Source organism: Pediculus humanus, genomic scaffold (assembly GCF_000006295.1).
Source record: "Pediculus humanus corporis 1103172107592 genomic scaffold, whole genome shotgun sequence".
NCBI lineage: Eukaryota > Metazoa > Arthropoda > Insecta > Psocodea > Pediculidae > Pediculus > Pediculus humanus.
The window spans coordinates 112,041-131,790 of NW_002987206.1; the positions used below are offsets into that span (position 1 = coordinate 112,041).

The 19,750-nt window shown below is 25.7% G+C and overlaps 2 protein-coding genes across 2 annotated transcripts in view; one reads left to right on the forward strand and one right to left on the reverse strand.

Annotated features, from left to right (window-relative positions):
* Positions 1 to 8,404: 8,404 nt before the first annotated feature.
* On the forward strand, positions 8,405 to 13,064 carry Phum_PHUM230120 (Disheveled-associated activator of morphogenesis, putative; the record flags this gene model as incomplete). Its single annotated transcript, XM_002425939.1, has 14 exons — positions 8,405 to 8,464; positions 8,553 to 8,714; positions 8,789 to 9,016; positions 9,101 to 9,513; positions 9,602 to 9,767; positions 9,860 to 10,102; positions 10,184 to 10,417; positions 10,507 to 11,159; positions 11,251 to 11,454; positions 11,547 to 11,708; positions 11,843 to 12,040; positions 12,135 to 12,306; positions 12,405 to 12,527; positions 12,876 to 13,064. 14 exons carry the CDS (start codon positions 8,405 to 8,407, stop codon positions 13,062 to 13,064), a joined length of 3,207 nt encoding a protein of 1,068 aa, XP_002425984.1.
* Positions 13,065 to 16,229: 3,165 nt separating this feature from the next.
* The window catches only part of Phum_PHUM230130 (Homeobox protein CHX10, putative), a gene marked incomplete at both ends in the record, with an annotated part of 6,986 nt that continues 3,465 nt past the window's right edge, over positions 16,230 to 19,750 (reverse strand). Inside the window, 2 exons of the mRNA XM_002425940.1 lie at positions 16,230 to 16,843; positions 16,962 to 17,136. Coding sequence (XP_002425985.1) covers positions 16,230 to 16,843; positions 16,962 to 17,136 — 789 coding nt within the window. The remainder of the gene's footprint in view (positions 16,844 to 16,961; positions 17,137 to 19,750) is intronic.

Genomic DNA, 19,750 nt, shown 5'->3' on the forward strand with positions numbered 1-19,750 from the left:
ATTTTTTTTTTTGTTCAATGTTTTGATTCTTCATTAAAAAAAAAACTTTGATCAAAGGTATTTGTTACAAAAAAAAATTATTAATAAAATTGATGTATAATTTAAGTCGAGTAGTTTGCATAAGATCTTATGTTTTGAAACAATGAGAATATTGTCATTTAAAAATTTAGGGGTAAATTGGGGGGGGGGGTTATACATTCTCTTTATAATAGTTAATTTAAAATTGTTTATAAATTACCCCAAAAAAAAATTGGATCCATTTTAATAAATCCATTTTAAAAAATTTATTAGGTAAACGTTTATTTATTTATTATTTTCAAAAAACTATAAATTTTACGGTTTTACAGCAGAGTTAAAAAAAAAGAAAAAGTTTTTTTTTTTTTTTTTTATGTTTTAAATAACACATTTTTAATGTCAAGATTTAATATTAATTTATTATAAGGCACGTTTGATAATTAGGTATTGAATAATCTGTTACGTATTATATATTTGTGAAACCTTTGATATTACATCTTGGAACTTATTGCTTTACGTTTTTTTTTTTTTTTATGGTTAGAAACGGGAAAAACGCCATTAATTTTAAATCGAAGCTCGACAATAAAAACATAAGTTTATTAAACTGAAAATTAATTTTTTCTTAAAAAAAGGAAAAACAAAACTGAATTTTTTTGTTTTTAAAAAAGTTTATTTACTTTTTTCCACTATGGTTTTCTAATTAAAGGCATGTTATTATTATTATTATTTGAGGTGGAACTACCCCAAAGGAATTACCGTAAACAAATAAATGGAGTCTTTCCAGCTGTTTGTAAAATAGCATTTGGATTGAATGAATTTTTATTTTTTTCTCAGAATCCGCGTTTAATCGCTTTTTTTTTTTTTTTTTTTTCTAAAACCTAAAATAGTAAACATTTTTATGATTATACACGCCTCATGGCCATTTTAGTCTTTTACTTAAATTAGGGATTCGTGAGCTTTAGTTTAGTTTAGTTTTTTTTAGGGCAAGATGTGAGCTGAAAATAGGTTATTTTTTTTTTGATAAAACTCATTTTAACAAAAGAAGGATTTGTAACATTTAAAATGTTCAATTTATTTACAGAAATAGGTTCTTTTAAGATAAACACAAAACCTTAGACTTGGAAAAACGTCGGGGAAAATTAGCCGACCCCCCCCCCCCTTATTAATGCACAAAATTTTCATTCGATTAAAAAAAAAAAAAAAATAACTCGAATGAAATCACGAATGACGAATAAATATAAATTATCAATGCAGTCGTACCTAAATACGTAGGTACACATTAGGTACCATCTGAAAGACTCCGCCCCTCTCCACAATAAATGTTTAAATATCAAAAGCAATCATTTTCATTAAAGGAAAACGTTCAGCCATTTATCTCTCATTGTTTAAAGAAAAACGTTATTATTATTATTATTATTATTAATATTTTCCTTCTTTTTTTTTTTTTTTTTTTTAATCGGTGAAAAAATAAAATTATTTTAATACTAAATAAATTTATTTTTAAATTTTTCGTACGAAAAAAAAAATATGGGAAAAAACGTTTTACCCTATTCATATCATAAGTTTCTCAGTGCCGAAAACATTTTTTAAAAATTTTATTTTAGTTTTAATTTTTGGTTTTTAAATGGGGGTAGGGGGAGGGGGGGAAAGTTTTAATTTATTTAAATAATTATCAATAGTGTTTTTGTAAAAAAAAAAATTAAATTGGATGAATTTTGTCCAAAACATTTTGGGGGGGGGTAATTGGGGGTTTAAATTAAATTTTTTAAAGGGATACGGCACTGATATTTAAAATTTACATTGATTCGAGTGCAGGCTCCAGCCACCCTTTAAATTCCAGTCATTGAGTCAGTCATGATTTTTAAACCGGCAACTATCATTTTATTATTTATTTTACGGAAATATTAATTCGTGTCTGATTTTTTTCTGTTTTTGAAAAATTCTTCATGTCGTTAAAATGAGCGTAAGAATTTTTTTTTTTTTTTTTTTTTAAATAATGGCCGACTAATTATTCTTACAAAATAATAATAATTTTACAAACGGTTAATTTCTTTTTGTTTAAACAAATAAAAAAAGTATTGGAACTATTGAAAAAATGTGTGTCCATGTCTTGTAAAATTTTTATTTATAACGTGTTGTAGTGAAAATCCTCTAATAATAATAATAATAATAATAATAATAATAATAATTACAATTGTAAATGACGGTTTTTTTTTTGTTACGAAAAAAGAAAAAAGTAAAAGTTTTCTTTTTTTTTTCTTTTTTCTTTTCTTTTTTTAGAGCGAATCTTTGATGGTAATTTTTTTTTTTTTTACGTAAGGTGTATTAATTATTATTGTAATTATTTATTTATTTATTTTGATTTGAAAATTATTACGGGAAATATCACGTAAATGATATAAATTTTCCGATGATGATGATGATGATGATATTTAATTCTCCCTCTTTTTTTAAAATTTATCCCCCCAAACGACGATTTAAATTTGAACACGTGGTGGTAATTATATTGTTTTTCTTTAAATAAAATGAGTACATATTTCAAGTTTTATTTTAAATTTACGACATCCGGGTAAATTGGAAAATACAAAAAAAGGTGACGGTTACAAAGACACAATATCCCAGTCGTCTCACGAATTTCAATTGAGTTTAGGTATAGGTATACCGAAAAGAAAAAAAAAAAGAAATTAATGCATATCACGTGTGACATAGTTCGATGTACTTACTTTTTTTTGATATTTAAATTAATTTTCAGTACGAGGAATATAAATAAACTTTTCCTAGCTTTGTCACCAAAAGGAAAAAAAAAAGGAAAAATCTCATTAATCATTTTCAATGACGTTAATATTTATGTGGCATCACTTGTTGTTGTTGTTATTATATTTCGTTGTCAAACAACAACATTACCTTTCACGTTATTATTATTTTTTATGCAAAAAAAAAAGGAAAATGAGGGGGGGGTCTTTAAATTTTTCCCAAAAATTATTTGATGAGGAAAATTGGAAAATTTTCTTTATAAATAAATAAATGATAACAGGTACGAATAATAATAATAATACTTAAAAGTAAGAAACAATAATGTAGGTCAATAATTAATTCTTTCAACTACCACTACTGACACACTCGCCGTTCTTGTTTATATACCTCATAACACCTGCATATCTCGTACCTGGTCTTCCCCCCTTCGGTTTCTCCCCATCATCATCTTCTTCTTTCTCTTTTGTTGTTAATGTAAAATTTTTAGTTGCTCAAACGGTTCATATACGTGTGTAGGTACCGGTTCGTACTCATGGTACCCATGGTGGATGTACGTGAATTTATTTATTTTTTTGGTTTTTCTTTATCATTGAGTAATTTTAGTTTTTGTTTTTAATATCAGTGTTTATTATTGTAAAAAAAAAATTTTTTTTTATAAATGAAAAAAATAAAAATGGTAAGCGTGTAATTTTTAATTTATTTATAATAATAATAATAATTGTAATTAATATTAATGAGTGGTGATTTTGTGTTTACATTTTAATAGTACGTTGGGTAGAAAAACTGTTTGTTTAATTAAATAAATAATTAATTTTTTTTTTTTTTATGCAACATCGAAACATTTTTTTTTATTGATCATAGAATAACAAAAAGAAAAACAAAAAAGTTGATAAATTTTTTTTGTATTTTTTAACACTTATTGTGAAAAAAACGTTTTTTTTTTTTTGTTCTTAGAAGGTTACCGATCTTTCATTAAGTATTTGGTTTTACACCTTGACTTTTAAATTTTTTTTCCATCTTTAAACTTCTTATTCTTCTTCTTATTATTATTATTATTACTACAACTCATTTATTTTAATAATCAAAAAAAAAAAAAAAACACTTTCACCTTATTTATTTTTAATCCCGAGTTATTATAAAATATTTTGTGTACGAGTAAAAGGTGTCTTGAAAAAAAAAAAAAACATGAACTTGTATTTTGAACTTAAAAAAAACTTTCTCAAATTTTTTTTTTAAAAAAATCTTTCAATCAATATTATTATCATTATTATTATTTATTAGAAATTTTTTCAATGATTTTAATTAATTATTTATTAATTAATTAATCGCGAGTGGGTAACACGTTAAACGCGTTATAAAAATTATTAATACGTTTAAACTGAAACAAAAAAATTTTTTAAAATTTTCACATTCAGACGAAAAAGAATAAAATGATGTGAATTGGGGTTAAATAATTAATAATAATAATAATAATAATAATAATAATAATAATAATAGTTTAATTGCATTCGTACGTAAAATATTATGTCAAAAATTAATTAATTAATTAATTAATTAATATTTTTTAACGTGGGATTAAAGTTATAATTAATTAGTTTTTTTTTTTTACTTTCTGAAAATTATTTAAATTTAATGTTTTCACTAATGGCTTTCCTCTCCCCTCTCCCCGTTCATTTTTGGAATTTTTTCCAATAAATCTTTTCTTTATTGTTTATTAAATGTTCAATGTTCGTTCTAGCATAAAATATACATAGTTTTGTAATTACTATAGTTGTTACATGGCAGCGAAAATTTTTTTTTTTTTTTTATTCGTTCATTAGATCGTCCAGTTCGTCCCGTGTTAATTGAAATCTACCATTTCTACTTTCACGATTTACATCCTGGCGATTTCTATTTTTTTTTTATTTAATTGTTATATTCTCGCTTTTTTAGTAGTTGGTCTTTGTGTTTTGTTTCCATCATGAAAATTCCATCTCGTTAAAGTTTTGTACTTTTTTCGGACGAAAATTTTCTCTTTACCTCCCCTTCCCCTTTTACCCCCTTCTCCCCCACACAAATTTTCGAATTTAGAGAAAACAAAACTTTCAAGGAGAAATTTTTTTTTTTTTTTGAAGAAAATAAAAATTTGACAAACAAACAAACAAATTAAAATAACGTTAAAAACAAGATGAGCAGAATATCATTATCATTATCATTATCATTATTATTATTATTAATGCGGAAACGATGTAAAAAAAAAAAAAACAGGATTTTGATGAGGAGTTTAAATAAAAATTTCTGTGATAAAAAAAAAAAAAAAAAATGATTACGTAAAGGAAATTTTTAAAACCTCTGAAAAAATAAGGTATAAATAATGATTATAACGACGAATGAACTGACGATTATCCACGTATTCATAATGATAATAATAATGATAATAATAATAATTGTTTAAAATCAGTTGTTTATATTTATATAATTGCGTTATTATTATTATTTATTAACGATGGATCAAAATAATTTTTTTACATTTTTCAAGTTCACTTTGCTAATTTAAGTATCATTATCATTTTTTTTTATAAAAAAAAAAAAAAAAAAAAAAAAAAAAAAAGAAAATTCAAACCTTGAAAATTCAGGTCTTACTATTATTATTTAATTCATCTTCTTTTTTTTTGTGAAAATCCCCCAAAAGTTGTTTTTTTAAAAAATAAATTAATAATGATAAAATTAATATTATATTTTTATATTATTATAAAAATCATTTCCTGTTTGTTTGTCAACAAATTTTCTTTTTTTTTTTCTTTTTTTTTTTCTTTTTTTTTTTCTTTTTTTCTGGGATGTTATCCTTTTTTTATATAAATTTTCTTTAAAAAATCCAATAAAATTTTTTTTTTTTTTTTTTAAACAACATTTTGAAATTTCGTCTGCTGTTTGCAATAAAAAACCGATAATTTAAATGTTAACACGTCGAAAAGAATGAATTTAAAAAAAAATGTTAGGGCAAATTATTTGAAGGTTACCAACATTCTAAATTAAAAGTCACTAGGAAATAATAATAAAAAAAAAAAAAAATTGTTCTTTAACCGTAATTAAATTTTAAGTTTTTTTTTTTTTATATTGGTTAAGTTTGAGCATTTGCAAAATGTGCATTCATAAATTTTTTTTTTTTTATGAAATTCGAGAAAATGTATAAAAGTTATGAAATAAATTACACTTAAAAATGAAAGTTTTTTCGTGTAAGAATTAAAAAAAAATTTCCAATTATTATTATTATAGAAATTTAACTTGTTTAATTTCTATGAAAAAATATGCGAAAGTGTTAAATATTATTATTATTATTATTGTTTTTATGTCCTCTCTTTTGATGCTATCACAAATAATAATAATAATAATAATAAAATTTATTTTCTCATTTTTTACTCGTTTAATAATCGGTTCAAATTCGAACGTGATATTTTTTTCTTTTTTTTTCTAGAATGAATAATCAATTTTTTTGTAACTTTATTTTACTTTTCTCTCTTCCTCCCTCTCCCCCCCCCCGCCCCCTCTCTCTCTCTGTATTTTCAGGTTTATTATTGATCGTAATGATTCCATTCTTTTTTTTTTTTTTTTATAAAGGCTTATCAATCAGGTTCTATCAAAACAAAAAAAAAAAGAAAGTGGATGGTGGTATTAAAATTTTTTGTCAATAGAAAAATTTTATTTTTTATAAATAAATAAATAGAGAGTGAGCGAAGGGGGGGGGAGAAGAAAAATAAAGGGTTTATTTTATTTTTAAAAATGTATTTGTATTATGTACATACCGATTTTGTAAATTTTTGTTATTATCGGTCTACATAAACCGCTGGGGACATTTTGAAATCGATAATGCCATTGTAATTTGTAAATTTTTTTTAAAATTAAGAAACGGTTCGTTTTTCGTAATTCCCCCCCCCCCTTGGTTTTTCTAAAAGTTTTTTTCTTTAAAGAAAATTTTATTGCTTTACATATATATATTAAAAATTTATTAATATAATTAAGTCTTCATATACTTACTTTGTGTAAAATGACAAAAACGTGTCTCTATCTCTCTCCTTCGCTCACTCTTTCTCTTTATTTATTTATAAATATATAAAAAATTTTTTTTTTTAATTTTAAATAAATAAAACATTAATTACAAATCCAATTTGAAAAAAGAAAAAATTTAATCACTTTAATAGTTTTCTTTTTCTACTTTAATTACACGTAGAAGAAATTATTGCTTTAGTTTTATTATTACTTTCATTTTAACTTATAAAAAAAAAATTTTTCTCTTTCTATCCAATTATTATTATATTATTTATTAAGAAAAATAAAGGGAAATTTTATTTATTTAATTTTTAGGTGATACCCCCTTTTTCTTGGTCAGGAAGCTCCATAGTAGAAGCCGTTACTTCATTTGCTAGTCGCATAGAAGACGTGCTTCCAGACGTTAAAATGCCCCCAATCCGCGGTAAAAAAGGATGGGGCGGATGCATTCAGGTAAGTTTTCTTTCTCTCTCTCTTTCTGGATTGACCAAAAAAAAAAAAAAAAAAAATTCAACCCGGTATTTTCTACCAGAGTATTTTTTACGCTTGGATAATTATCAAAAATTTTATTTAACTACCTGTTTACAAAAAAAAAAAAAAAAATTAAAAGACAATTATAAATTTGATTATTTTTACAATATACGCACACGTATATATAATAATAAATAAACAAGTTTCCGGAAGTTGAGGAATTGAGCGAGACATCCTAGGGCTAAACCTCTAAAAAGACCGTTATATAGATTTTGTAGTCCGCTAGTGAACTAAATATTTGTTCTTATTCATACTATCTGCCAAGTTTTATTCGTTATATTGAATTTAAAATGTGCGGACATGACAGTTTAGGTATAAACCCAAAAGGAAACCTTGATGTATTTGTTTCGGCTAACGGAAGGTTCATATTTTTTATTTTTATTTAAATAATTTCACTTTCAAAAAAAAAAAAAAACTTTATTTTCTCCATATTACTTCTGTTTAATGAGAAATTTTTTTTAATTCCAAATAAAAAAAAAATTTAATAATGTTATTATTATTATTGTTTGATCAGATTGAGAGATCTTCGGACTCGTTTTCGCGGTTTAGACCAAAGATTTCATTTCTGTACCTACCGTAAAAACAACCACATCACGTTTTCCCTCATCAAAACCATACTTAATGTTAACATTAAATTTATAAATAATTGCAATTATCCCACCAGGGGAAACATTCACATATGTTAATAATGTAGAAAGTTTTAATAATAATTACGTTGGTGGTCGGCAATAGTCTTTCCATCGCCTCGTGTGTCATTAAAACGCCGCATAGACTTAACCAATTTTTTTTTTTAAAAAGTTGTACGCATAGTTTGGAGTGTAGAAAAAAAGGAAAAGTTGTTGAAAATTAAGAAATTAATAATAAAATAATAATAATGGAAAATTTCAAGTTGCAATTTAATTATGTGTTATTACCTTTTCCCAGTTATTTGATTTTAAAAAGTGACAATACAACGACAGAAAAAGAAACATGTCGGATTTAAAATGATAAATTTTTCTTTTTTTTTTTTTAGACTGATGAACCTCCCGAAATAACATATTGTGTTGTTGATGGCGGAGGAACACTCAGCTTACAAGCCATGACACCAACTCAACCGATGCCCTCTCAAGAAGAACTTAATGCTAAATTTGCCGAATTTGTCGTAATTTTTCTTTTTTTATATTATTTATTATTAATAAATTTATTATTATTATTATTTATTTCAAACGTCTGAAATTTCTCATTAGGAAGAGTTAGACTTGACTGCACCCAACAAAGCATCCATGTTGAGCTTACCTTTGGAAAAAAAATGGCAAATTTATTGCAGTAGAAAAAGAGATCGAGAGGGAGAAACTGATTTATCACATCTTCCCGAACATTATATCGAAAGAGTTGAATCGGTATCAAAGGTACGTGGAAACATTCTAGATATTTTCATCAATTGAAACGAATGGGTTTGTGTGAAAATTTAAAATTTCAACAGTTGCCGTATCCTTCTGATAATGAGGAAGAAGTTAGATCGAGAACTCGAACTCTCGATGGATTAAAAACAGCATTAAGAACTCAACCACATTCTTTCGTACTTCGATTTATCGATTGCGATGGCGTAACCGCGCTATTAAATTTTCTATCGTCAATGGATTTTGAAACCATACAAAGTTCCATTCACACGTCTCTTATAGGATGTTTAAAAGCTTTAATGAATAACTCTGTAAGATATTTTATTTTTTGTTAATTTTCAAAGGTAGTTTTGGAAATGTTAAACGTGCATTATTTGTATAAAAATTTATTCCAGAATGGCAGAGCGCACGTTTTGGCTCATCCCACTGGATTGAACATCATCGCACAAAGTCTTAGCACTGAAAATATAAAAACTAAAATCGCCGTACTCGAAATACTTGGGGCAGTTTGCCTCGTTCCCGGAGGACATCGTAAAGTTTTGATAGCTATGTTGCACTACCAAAAATATGCCTTTGAAAGAACCAGGTTTCAAAGTATAATAAACGATTTGGACAAAAGCACGGGGATTTACAGAGACGAAGTAAATTTAAAAACGGCAATAATGTCTTTTATAAATGCCGTTCTTAATTATGGGCCGGGACAAGAAAATCTGGAATTTCGTCTTCATTTACGCTATGAATTTTTAATGTTGGGAATTCAACCCATTATAGACAAACTCAGGGGACATGAAAACGAAACTCTTGACAGGCTCGTTTTTATAATATTCATTTTGTTTCAAGAGTGTAAATGTTCTTTTAAAAATTAAATTTATATTACCTTTTTTTTTTTTTGGTAGACATTTAGATTTTTTCGAAATGGTGAGAAATGATGATGAAAAAGAATTGGCTAGAAAGTTTGAACAAGAACATGTCGATACAAAAAGCGCCACTAACATGTTTGATTTACTCAGGAAAAAACTTAGTCACACATCAGCTTATCCTCATTTATTGGCTCTCTTACAAGTTTGTTTTTTGTTCTTATAATAATAATGATTGTTTTTGTATACATGAGCATCATTTCTAAAATTAAAAAAAAAATATATATATATTTACAGCATTGCCTATTGTTGCCATTAAATTACGGTAATCAATCTCAGCATTGGATATTATTCGATAGAATAGTTCAACAAATAGTCCTCCAAACGGAATCGGGAAACAATCCGGACGGTGCTCCAATAACAATTAATGTTAAAGAAATAGTTCAACAATTGGCCAAAGAAGAAGAACTTTTGGAGGCAAGAAAAAAGGCTGATGATTTAGAAAAAGACAATTTAGAAATTTCAAATAAATTAGCCAAGGTTCATAGCATTATAGCTTAAAGAATTGTTTTTTTTTTTGATTACATTCGTTAAATCGTGTCATTCCTTATAATTTTACAGAAAGAACAAGAATTAGATATGCGATTACAAGAAAAGGAAGATATGGAAGCAAGTCTTAATAGAATCAAAGAGCGACTAGAGAAAGAAACAGCTTTGCACATAGAAACAAAACAAAAATTAAACGAATTGGAATATAAAAGATCGGAAATGGAGCATCAATATAGTTGCGAAAGAGAAGAAAGAATAAGACTTGAACAAATGGTTTCGACCGGTATCACACCCGATGAGGCAAAAGTAAATTCAATTCTATCTCTCTCTCTCTATATGAAAATTTAATTATTATTATTATAATATATTATTACTTTTCTTTTCTTTTCTTTCAGGCTTTGACTTTGAGGTGTGAAGCATTAAGTAATTTTAAACCTAAATCTTCCTTTCCTCCTCCTCCTCCCCCTCCACCGATGGTTCCTCCGCCACCTTGCCAAAATAATATAGGTCCTCCTCCACCGCCTCCTTGCGGTCCCCTTCCCCTTGTTTCAAAAATAGAATTACCAAAGAAAAACATTCCACAATCGTCTAATCCGTTAAAAAGTTTTAATTGGTCCAAGCTTCCCGATTCCAAGTTGGCGGGAACAATATGGACGGAGTTGGACGACACAAAGCTCTACAACTTTTTAGGACTTGAAAACATCGACAAAATATTTTGCGCATACCAAAAAAATGGCGTTCCAAATGAAGGATCCGTGGAGGATTTAAGAAATGTGAACACATCGAAAAACAGATCTAAAATATTATCAGTTATAGATGGTCGACGTGCTCAAAACTGCACAATTCTTTTATCAAAGTTAAAGATGACGGATGTTGGAATATGCAACATGATTATGTCGATGGATTCCAACGACGAATTGCCTCTCGATATGGTCGAACAATTGTTAAAATTTACACCGAGTTCCGAAGAGGTTGCTTTGCTGGAAGAACATTCAGATGAAATCGATTCCCTCGCGAGAGCGGATAGATTTTTATACGAAATTGCAAAGTTTGTCATTTTACATATACATACGTATATGTATTATCGTATAACTTTTTCATTATCATTATTATTATTATTATTATTATTATTATTTTAGAATTCCTCATTACGAACAAAGGCTTCGATCCCTTCATTTTAAGAAAAAATTTGGAATTAGCGTGAATGAAGTTTCACCGAGAATCAAAGCCGTAATGGAGGCATCGAGACAAGTGGCACGTTCGAGAAGACTTAGAAAAATATTGGAATTAGTTTTAGCTTTTGGAAATTATATGAATAGAGGAGCTCGCGGAAATGCTGCCGGGTAAATATTATGATTTGTGATAAGGTTTGATTTACGTCACGTGATTGGCCTAACACAAGTCAATAATATCCATCCTTTTCTTCTTCGTTTAGGTTTCGGCTCGTGTCATTAAATCGATTATCGGACACCAAATCGAGTTTGAATAAAGGAACAACTTTGTTGCATTATCTGGTTGATTTATTAGAAAAAAAATTCAAAGACATATTAAAACTTGAAGAAGATTTATCTTTTGTAAGGGAAGCATCCAAAGTAAGGTAAACAAACCTGCATAAAAAATTAAATAAAAAACAAAAGTTTTCAGGGGGGTGGTAAACTTATGTGAAAATTTTTTCCACCGCCTTGCTTACTAGTTTTTAGTAATGATGTATGTGTTTTTTGGTTAATTTAGCCTTGGCGAACTTGAAAAAGATATGTCTTCTCTTCGGCTGGGATTAAAAGAAGTTGAAAGAGAAGTTGAATTTCATAGATCCCAAAATTGGAATCCGGCAACCAACGATCAATTTCTTATAGTTATGAAAGAATTTTTGTCGTGGGCCACTTTTAAATTTTCAGAATTGGAGGATTTGTTTCAAGATATGAAAACGAGGCAAATTATCATCGTTATTAGTAGTAGTAGTAGTAGTGGCAGCAGTAGGAGTAGAAGTGGCAATAACAAATAATAATTTTTAAAATTATTAAAGGTTCGACAGGGCGGTGAGACTTTTTGGTGAAGACAACACTTCCATACAACCCGATGATTTTTTCGGAATTTTCGATTGTTTTTTAACAGCTTTAAACGATGCCAAACAAGACAATGAAAATTTAAAGAAAAAAAAAGATGAAGAAGAAAAAAGAGCCAAACAAGAAGCTGAAGTATGTACAAATATGTATATGTATATGTATAGAATTTTTGGAAAAAAATTAAAAACGAATGAATAATTTTCATTGATATTATTATCATTATTATTTAGCTTAAAAAGAGAACGATAGATAGGAGAAGTAGTAAAGATTCACTGTTGGAAAATAGAAATAAAACTGGACTCAGTAATGGTATCAATCACGTCGATAAGCCAAAAGATGGAAAAGGAGACAAGGTTTGCGTTTACGAACAGTTTATATAACATTTAAAAATAAATTTTTTGTTCTTTTTTAAAAAAAAAGTTTTTAATTTATTTATTTTAAAGTAAATTTTTCTTATTAGTAATTATAATTAATTTAATTTAATTATTATTATTATTATTAAAATAAATAAATTTAATCAGGAACTAAATAATAGTTCATAAGTTAACATAAATTTATTTAAAATTGATTGAAAAATATTAAAAAATTTCGGTTAGTTTTTTGCTGTGGTTTAAAATAAGAAAGATTTGTCTCGTTGGTCGGTTATGGTAAAATGGTGGTAACTCTGGAAAAAAAAAAATGAGTTATTATTTTGTTTCCAGGGTGAGTTCGACGATCTTATATCAGCTCTTAGAACTGGAGATGTTTTTGGTGAAGATATGGCCAAATTTAAAAGGAGTAGAAAGTCTCGTATAACGGCAAATAACGGCTCTCTTCCCCGTACGAATAATAATTGTCTCAACAGGGAAGATAGCAGAGAAAGAGTTTTAAACAATTCTCGGAGGGGATGAAATGATGATGATGATGATGATGATTCTGGGGCCAAAACCACCGAAAACCTGGATCTCTATTGTTGATCTCTCTCTCTCTCTCTCTCGCTCTCTTTCTTTAATAGCCAAAATGTTCGGCGTGATTGAGTTTGCTTGCGTGCGTGTGTGCGTGCGTGAGTGCGTATATATATATATATATATATATATATATATATATATATATATATAAATATCGAAAAAGGGTTGCAACGAGGCAATATTAACGATGAAATAAAATTATGCCTTTTATTTTTCTATATAAAGAAAAATCCTCGTCGTCGTCGTCGAACTGCACAACTCCATTTTTTTTTTTTTTTTTTTTTTTAATCGATGAAAGCCGCCTTAATTTTTTTGTATTTTTATAAACTTTTTTTAATATGGCGTTCATTATTTTGTAATTTGATTATATATGTGTATAGTAAAAAAATAGTTTATATTATTATCATCAGTGTCTAACGAAAGGGTTATTATTATTATTATTATTACGTCATAGGATGATAAGAGAGAAGAAAAAAAAAAAGGTTTAACATAAAAAAAAATTTCTCATAATTTTTTTTTCCCGTTTTAATTATATATTTATATATGTGACGTTTATTTATTTATTTATTTATTTATTTATTTATCTACTTATTTACTTATTTAATTGTCGTTATTATTATTATTATTTTTCTTTCATGTCGGTTTTGAATTCGATTGATTTGAAAATTTATTTATTTATTTTTGATAAAAAATTTATTATTATTATTATCATCACCGATTTTTTTTTGTTGTTCCATATTTTAAAAATTTGACGAAATTATTATTATTATTATTATTATTATTATTATTATTATTAAAAATTGATTTATTGTTTATTTAATATTGTGAACAAACGGGGAAGAAAAAAAAATGTTTTTTTTTTTTTTTTTTTACTTTGATTGATGTCTTCTTCATCTTCTTCTTCTTCTTTATCATCTTTTCTTTCTGAAATTGTTCGAATGGATTTAAGAAGTTTTATATTGATTAGTTGTAAATATATTATTATTATTATTATTATATCAAATGATAAGAAATATATATATATATATAATGTATTAAAGAAAGAAAGAAAGAAAGAGAAAATTTTTTTTTTTTAAACTTATTATTATTATTATTATTATTATTTTTAATATATATATATTAATTTAATTATTTATAAAAAAAAAGAAAAAAAAGCTCAAAATGTTAATTTAAATAATAATAATAATGATAACGATAAAGCATATCTTCTCATTTTTTATCGAATAATTTTCATTTAAAAAAAAAAATTTATTTATTTATTTTTTTATTTATTAATTTATTTATTTATTATTTATATATGAGCGTGTAAATATTTATATATATATTTGTATTATACTTTCTAGTCTTTGTTTTTTTTTTTTTTTTTATATACATATATATATATATATATTTTTTCAAATGCGTGTATTCCTCTATATTATTATTATTATTATTATTATTATTATGTTTTGTTATTAATTAAATGTAATAAATAAATGGCGAAACAAAGTGTTGAAATTAATTAATTAATAAAATTTTTTATAATAATAATTATTATTATTATATATAAATATATAAATAAAATATTTATGTATTGTATTTTTTCTTTATTTATTTGATTTTTTTATTTTAAATAAAAAAAATAACCGCGGTGTGATTAATAATAATAATAATAAATTATTAATTTTTTTATTTGGAGAAAAAAAATTAATAAATAAATAAAAACGTTCGTTAATTCGATATTTTTTTTTTTTTTTGATTTTAAAAGAATTCAAGACTGAGTTTCCCCCCCTCCCCTTCTCCCTCGCGTTTATTATCATTATCATCACCATCATTATTATTATTATTAATTTAGTATAATTAAAGTGGTTAAAAAGTCTATTATGCATATGTATGAAGGCAAAGGAAATGTTAAAACATCATCATTATTATTTAAATAATGTTAATTACGAGCTTGTACGTGACGTCATTTATTAATTTTTTTTTCTTTTAATTGATTGTATAATTTATTATCATTATTATTATTTATTTATATTATTATTTGTATACATAATTTGTCATGTATCATTTTGATTTTTTTTTATATTTATATATATAAAACACGAATTTCAAAAAAAAAAAAAAAATTATTGATGTTAATAATAATAATAATAATAATAATAAATTTATAAATAAATAAAAAAATTAATCAGGGATTTATTATCATTATCATTATTATTATTTTATTTATTTTTCCTTTTTGTATTGTTAAGTACATCATAGATATATATGTTAAACAAAGGGGGGTTGAGAAAAAAAAGGGAGTAAATTAAATTTAAAATAATAATAATAATAATAATTGTAATGAATAGTAGTTTTTGTAAAGAAATAATAATAATAATAATAAAATTTGGTTAAAAATAAATCGACCGCAAATAAATTGATTAGAAACAAAAAAAAAAAAAGGTCATAAATTTAAATTATTTTCTCCGGTTTTTTTTTTCCTCCATTTAATTTTTCTTCTCCAGTTTTTAATTCGTTTAACTTTTTTTTTTTTTCCTTTATTTCGATTTATCCCCTTCCTCTCCCCTCATCCTCCCCTTCCTTCCTTCCTCCCCCCGTTTTTTTTGGAATTATTAAATTATACTGTACATATGTGGTTTTGTTTGTTTTCTCTTAACATGTTCTGGAAAAAAAAAGAAAAAAAAACATTTTATTTATTTATTTATTTAATAACAAAATTTCGGATTTTATTTTATATATTTTATATTATAATAAATAAATTTCGATATACAAAAAAAAAAAAAAGAATTATTATCATTATTTTAAAGCTTTTATTTTTTAGAAAAATTTGAATGAAAAATGTGTGAGAGAGAGAAAGAGAGAGAAAGAGAAAAGAAAAGAGAAAAAAAATTCTTTTTTTTTTTTTTTAAATAGTTTTATTGCACGTAATTAATAACTATAATTTTTTTTAAATATTTATTTATGTACATAAAATATTATTATTATTATTAAAACATAGAAACATGAGCTTTTTTTTTATTTTAAATTCTATTTTGTTTTATTATTATTATTATTATTAATAAGTTGTGGGGAGATTGGGGGGGGGGTGGGTAGAGGGAAATTATTATTGTTGTTTGTTTAGTTTTGTCAAAACAATGAGGATGAATTATCAGATGAATTATTAAGCATATCCGTCGTTTGTTGGTGCGATTGATGAGGATGATGATGATTGATGCTGTTGGCGTTTGCATCGCATCCCAAATTTCTTCTCGGACCCGAATTAACCAACATCAAAGCATCAGTTGTAAAGCCCAAAAGTTTTGCTTGATGTTCTTGAGCTTTGGCTCTCAGACACGCTATGCTGTTGTTTCGAAATTCTTCCGGATCTGTCGGAAGTGACGACGTTCTTTCGGTGAGTCTTTCGTTTTGTATAAGGTTTTCGTTGCATAAAAGCTGGTGTTGTTGCTGTTGTTGTTGCTGTTGCTGCTGACTAGAAGTCCTTTCGGTTTGATACCTACTTTCGTAAGTCGTAGACGGTATTTGACGTTGTTGAATTTGAATTTCCCGAGAATTTCCACCATCTTTTTTTCCAATTCCGTTATTATTATTTTCTTGAGCATTCAATTTAACTGTATTATTTATTTTGGATTCGTCTATGCTTTCTTCACTTTTATCCGTTTCTGCAACTTCATCTTTATCGCTTCCGCATGAATTATCATCTTTTAACTGATCTGCTGCTTCCAATGATTTCCTATGCATTCCTATAATTATTATTATTATTATTAAATTAAAAAAAGATTAGATTTGAATGCGGTTCCGACATGTTTTTGACAATCAAATTAAAAAAAAAAAAAAAATTATATACATATATGTAATTACCCAATAGCCATGGAGCCACCCCTTCATTTTCTTTTGCACTTTTTAATATTGTCTCTGGAAGTGGAAGTGAATGTCTCACCATGGCTCCATACAAACCATATTCCGCCATAATGGTGCTACGACCCCAACATTTTTCGGTTTTTCGCCATTTAGCTCTTCTATTTTGAAACCAAACCTGCACAAACAAACAAAAAAAACACAAAATTTTAACAAGAAAAAAAAAAAAAAGGATTTTCACGTTTGATTTATTTTCCGGTCTCTCTCTAAAAAAAAAAAAAAGATGAATGTTTTAGTTGTTTTCCACCGCACGAGAGAGAGAGAGAGAGAAAGAGGATGATCCGGCCATAAAGTCGCACGTGCGAAAAAATATTCGATATTAATTAATAAAAAAAAAAAATTTATTATTATTATTATTATTATTATTATTTTTTCCGAGTTTTCGACACGTTGCAACACAGCAGGAAATCTTGTTAATGCGCCGAACAACTCCGTGTGTGTGTGTGTTGTTCATCCCCAATTTGCTAACAGCTTTTTGTAGTTTACACAGGGGTGAGAATAACTGGAAAAAAAAAACAGTTCGTAATTTTTTTTTTTTTTTTTTTTTAATCGCAACATCCTAAAACATAAAAAACAATAAATTGTGTTGTTGGTTGTTGTTGCGTTGCGAAAAAAAAAATAATCAAATTTGTTTTAACTTTAATAATTAATAATGATATTCGTTTTGTCTTATGACTCTAGCAAATAATAATAATAATAATAATGAAAGGGATGATATTGTTAAAAAATTATATAAACAAAAAAGAACAATGTAAAAAAAAGTTTTATTATCATTATAATTACAAAAACTTCCGAAGAACCGACATAATTGGAGTCTAAGAGTGCGAGGTCGCGTGTCTACCCTGAGGCTTTTTAGCGGTTAATAACATTTTGGACAATTTTTTTTTTTTATAATTATAGTTAGTCTATCTCTCTCTCTTTCTCTTTCTCTCTCTCTCTCTTTCTCTCTCTCTCTAACCCTTTGAGTAAGGAGATCGTCGCCATCGTTTGTTATTTTAAAAAAAACTAATGATATGCAAAAAAAAAATTATTAAATAAATAAATTCAACAATTTTTTTTTTTTTTTTGTTAATTGAACAGCTTTGTACACATTTATTTAAAAAAAAAAAAAAAATGGAGATGAAAGAAAGCCGAATGATTTAAAAGACAAATATATATATGGTATTATTCAAGAGGGTCCTCAAAAAAAGTTGAAAAAAGAAAAACTTCGGCCCGAAGAAGAGGAAAAAAAACTCCTCAACAACAACAACAACAACAACGACATTGTTCTCGATTGTTTATTAAATTAAAACAAATATGGCGGCGTACATAAAAAAAAAACCAGCTAATCGATTTAAATTTATTTTTACATTTAATTCGACGCTTATACCTAAAAAAAAAGATATTATTATTATTATTATTATTATAATTTCCTCCATGATTCAAAGGAATAATCCTTGATTGGCCTTCATGGATTTTGCGCGTGAAAAGGTAATTTTGATAGGCTCGTTTCAACTTTTCTTTTTTTTTTCCCGAGAGGCTCATCGATATCATTTTTCTAAAAAATAAAAAATAAATTTAATAATGATGATAATGATAATGATGATGATTTTAATCGTCGAGTTAATAAAAATTTATTATTTAATTCTCTTTGAAAAAAAAAAAAAAAAGTTTAATATAATTCACACACATATAAAACCATCATCTTTTAAGTTTTAGAATGAATACAAAAAACTGGAGGGGTAAATTCCAGAAATTCTTTTTATCCAGTTTTTTTTTTCCCAGAGGGTCCCTTATTTTTAACTAATTTCATTGACTACCCTAAATAATAAATCACTATCATTAAAAAAAAAATTTTTTTTTTTTCGTACAATCAAACGTAATTTGAATTTTCACGATGATAACAAACACACAACCATTTTTTTTTTTTTTTTTTTAAATTATCGATCGATGGTTTTTCTTTTTTTTTTTTTATTCATATACAAAAAAGAAAAATATTCAATAAGAATTCCCAAAAGCATTTTTTTAAAAAGAATTTTCCGGACTGCATTCTGGAATTTTCTAAAGAAAACTTTTTTTTTTTTTTTTTTTCATCCATTTACTTTGATGGCTTAATGTTGTTGTTGTTGTTGTTGGAAAAAAAAAAAAAGAAAATTTTTTTTTTTTATGGTTTGATTTCTTTTTTCTTCTTCTTCTTTCTTTTCTTCTTTTTTCTTTTGTCACCACCCTTTTCCTACTTCCCTTTTTTTTTTTTTTTTTCATTTTACCCTCGGTCATTTTACGCTTTTTTTATATTTAAATGACTTGATGGTGGAAATTTTTTTTTCCTCTTTTAATGGATTCAATGCTGTAAAAATAATTTTTTTATTAAATTAAAAAAAAGAAGAGAAATGATATCGATATTTTTATATTCAAAATATATTATAATATAATATATATATTATTGAATTAAAAAAAAATAAAAAAAGAAAATTCTCTAATAATTTTTCCGTTCTTTAACGAGAGAGTTTTTCCGCTTTAGTAAAACAAATCAAAAAAGAAAATTAATTAAAAATAATAACTAAAGATGTCGTCGTTGTCATTTATTTATTTATTTTTTTCATAAATTGGCAGCATTGTAAATAGTAAACAAACTATTTTAGAATCACGATATAACAATATGTATATGTTATATTATGAACAAAAAAAAGGGGTTAAAAAAAGAAAATGAAATCTTTTATTTATATATATGTAAAAGAATAATAATAATAATT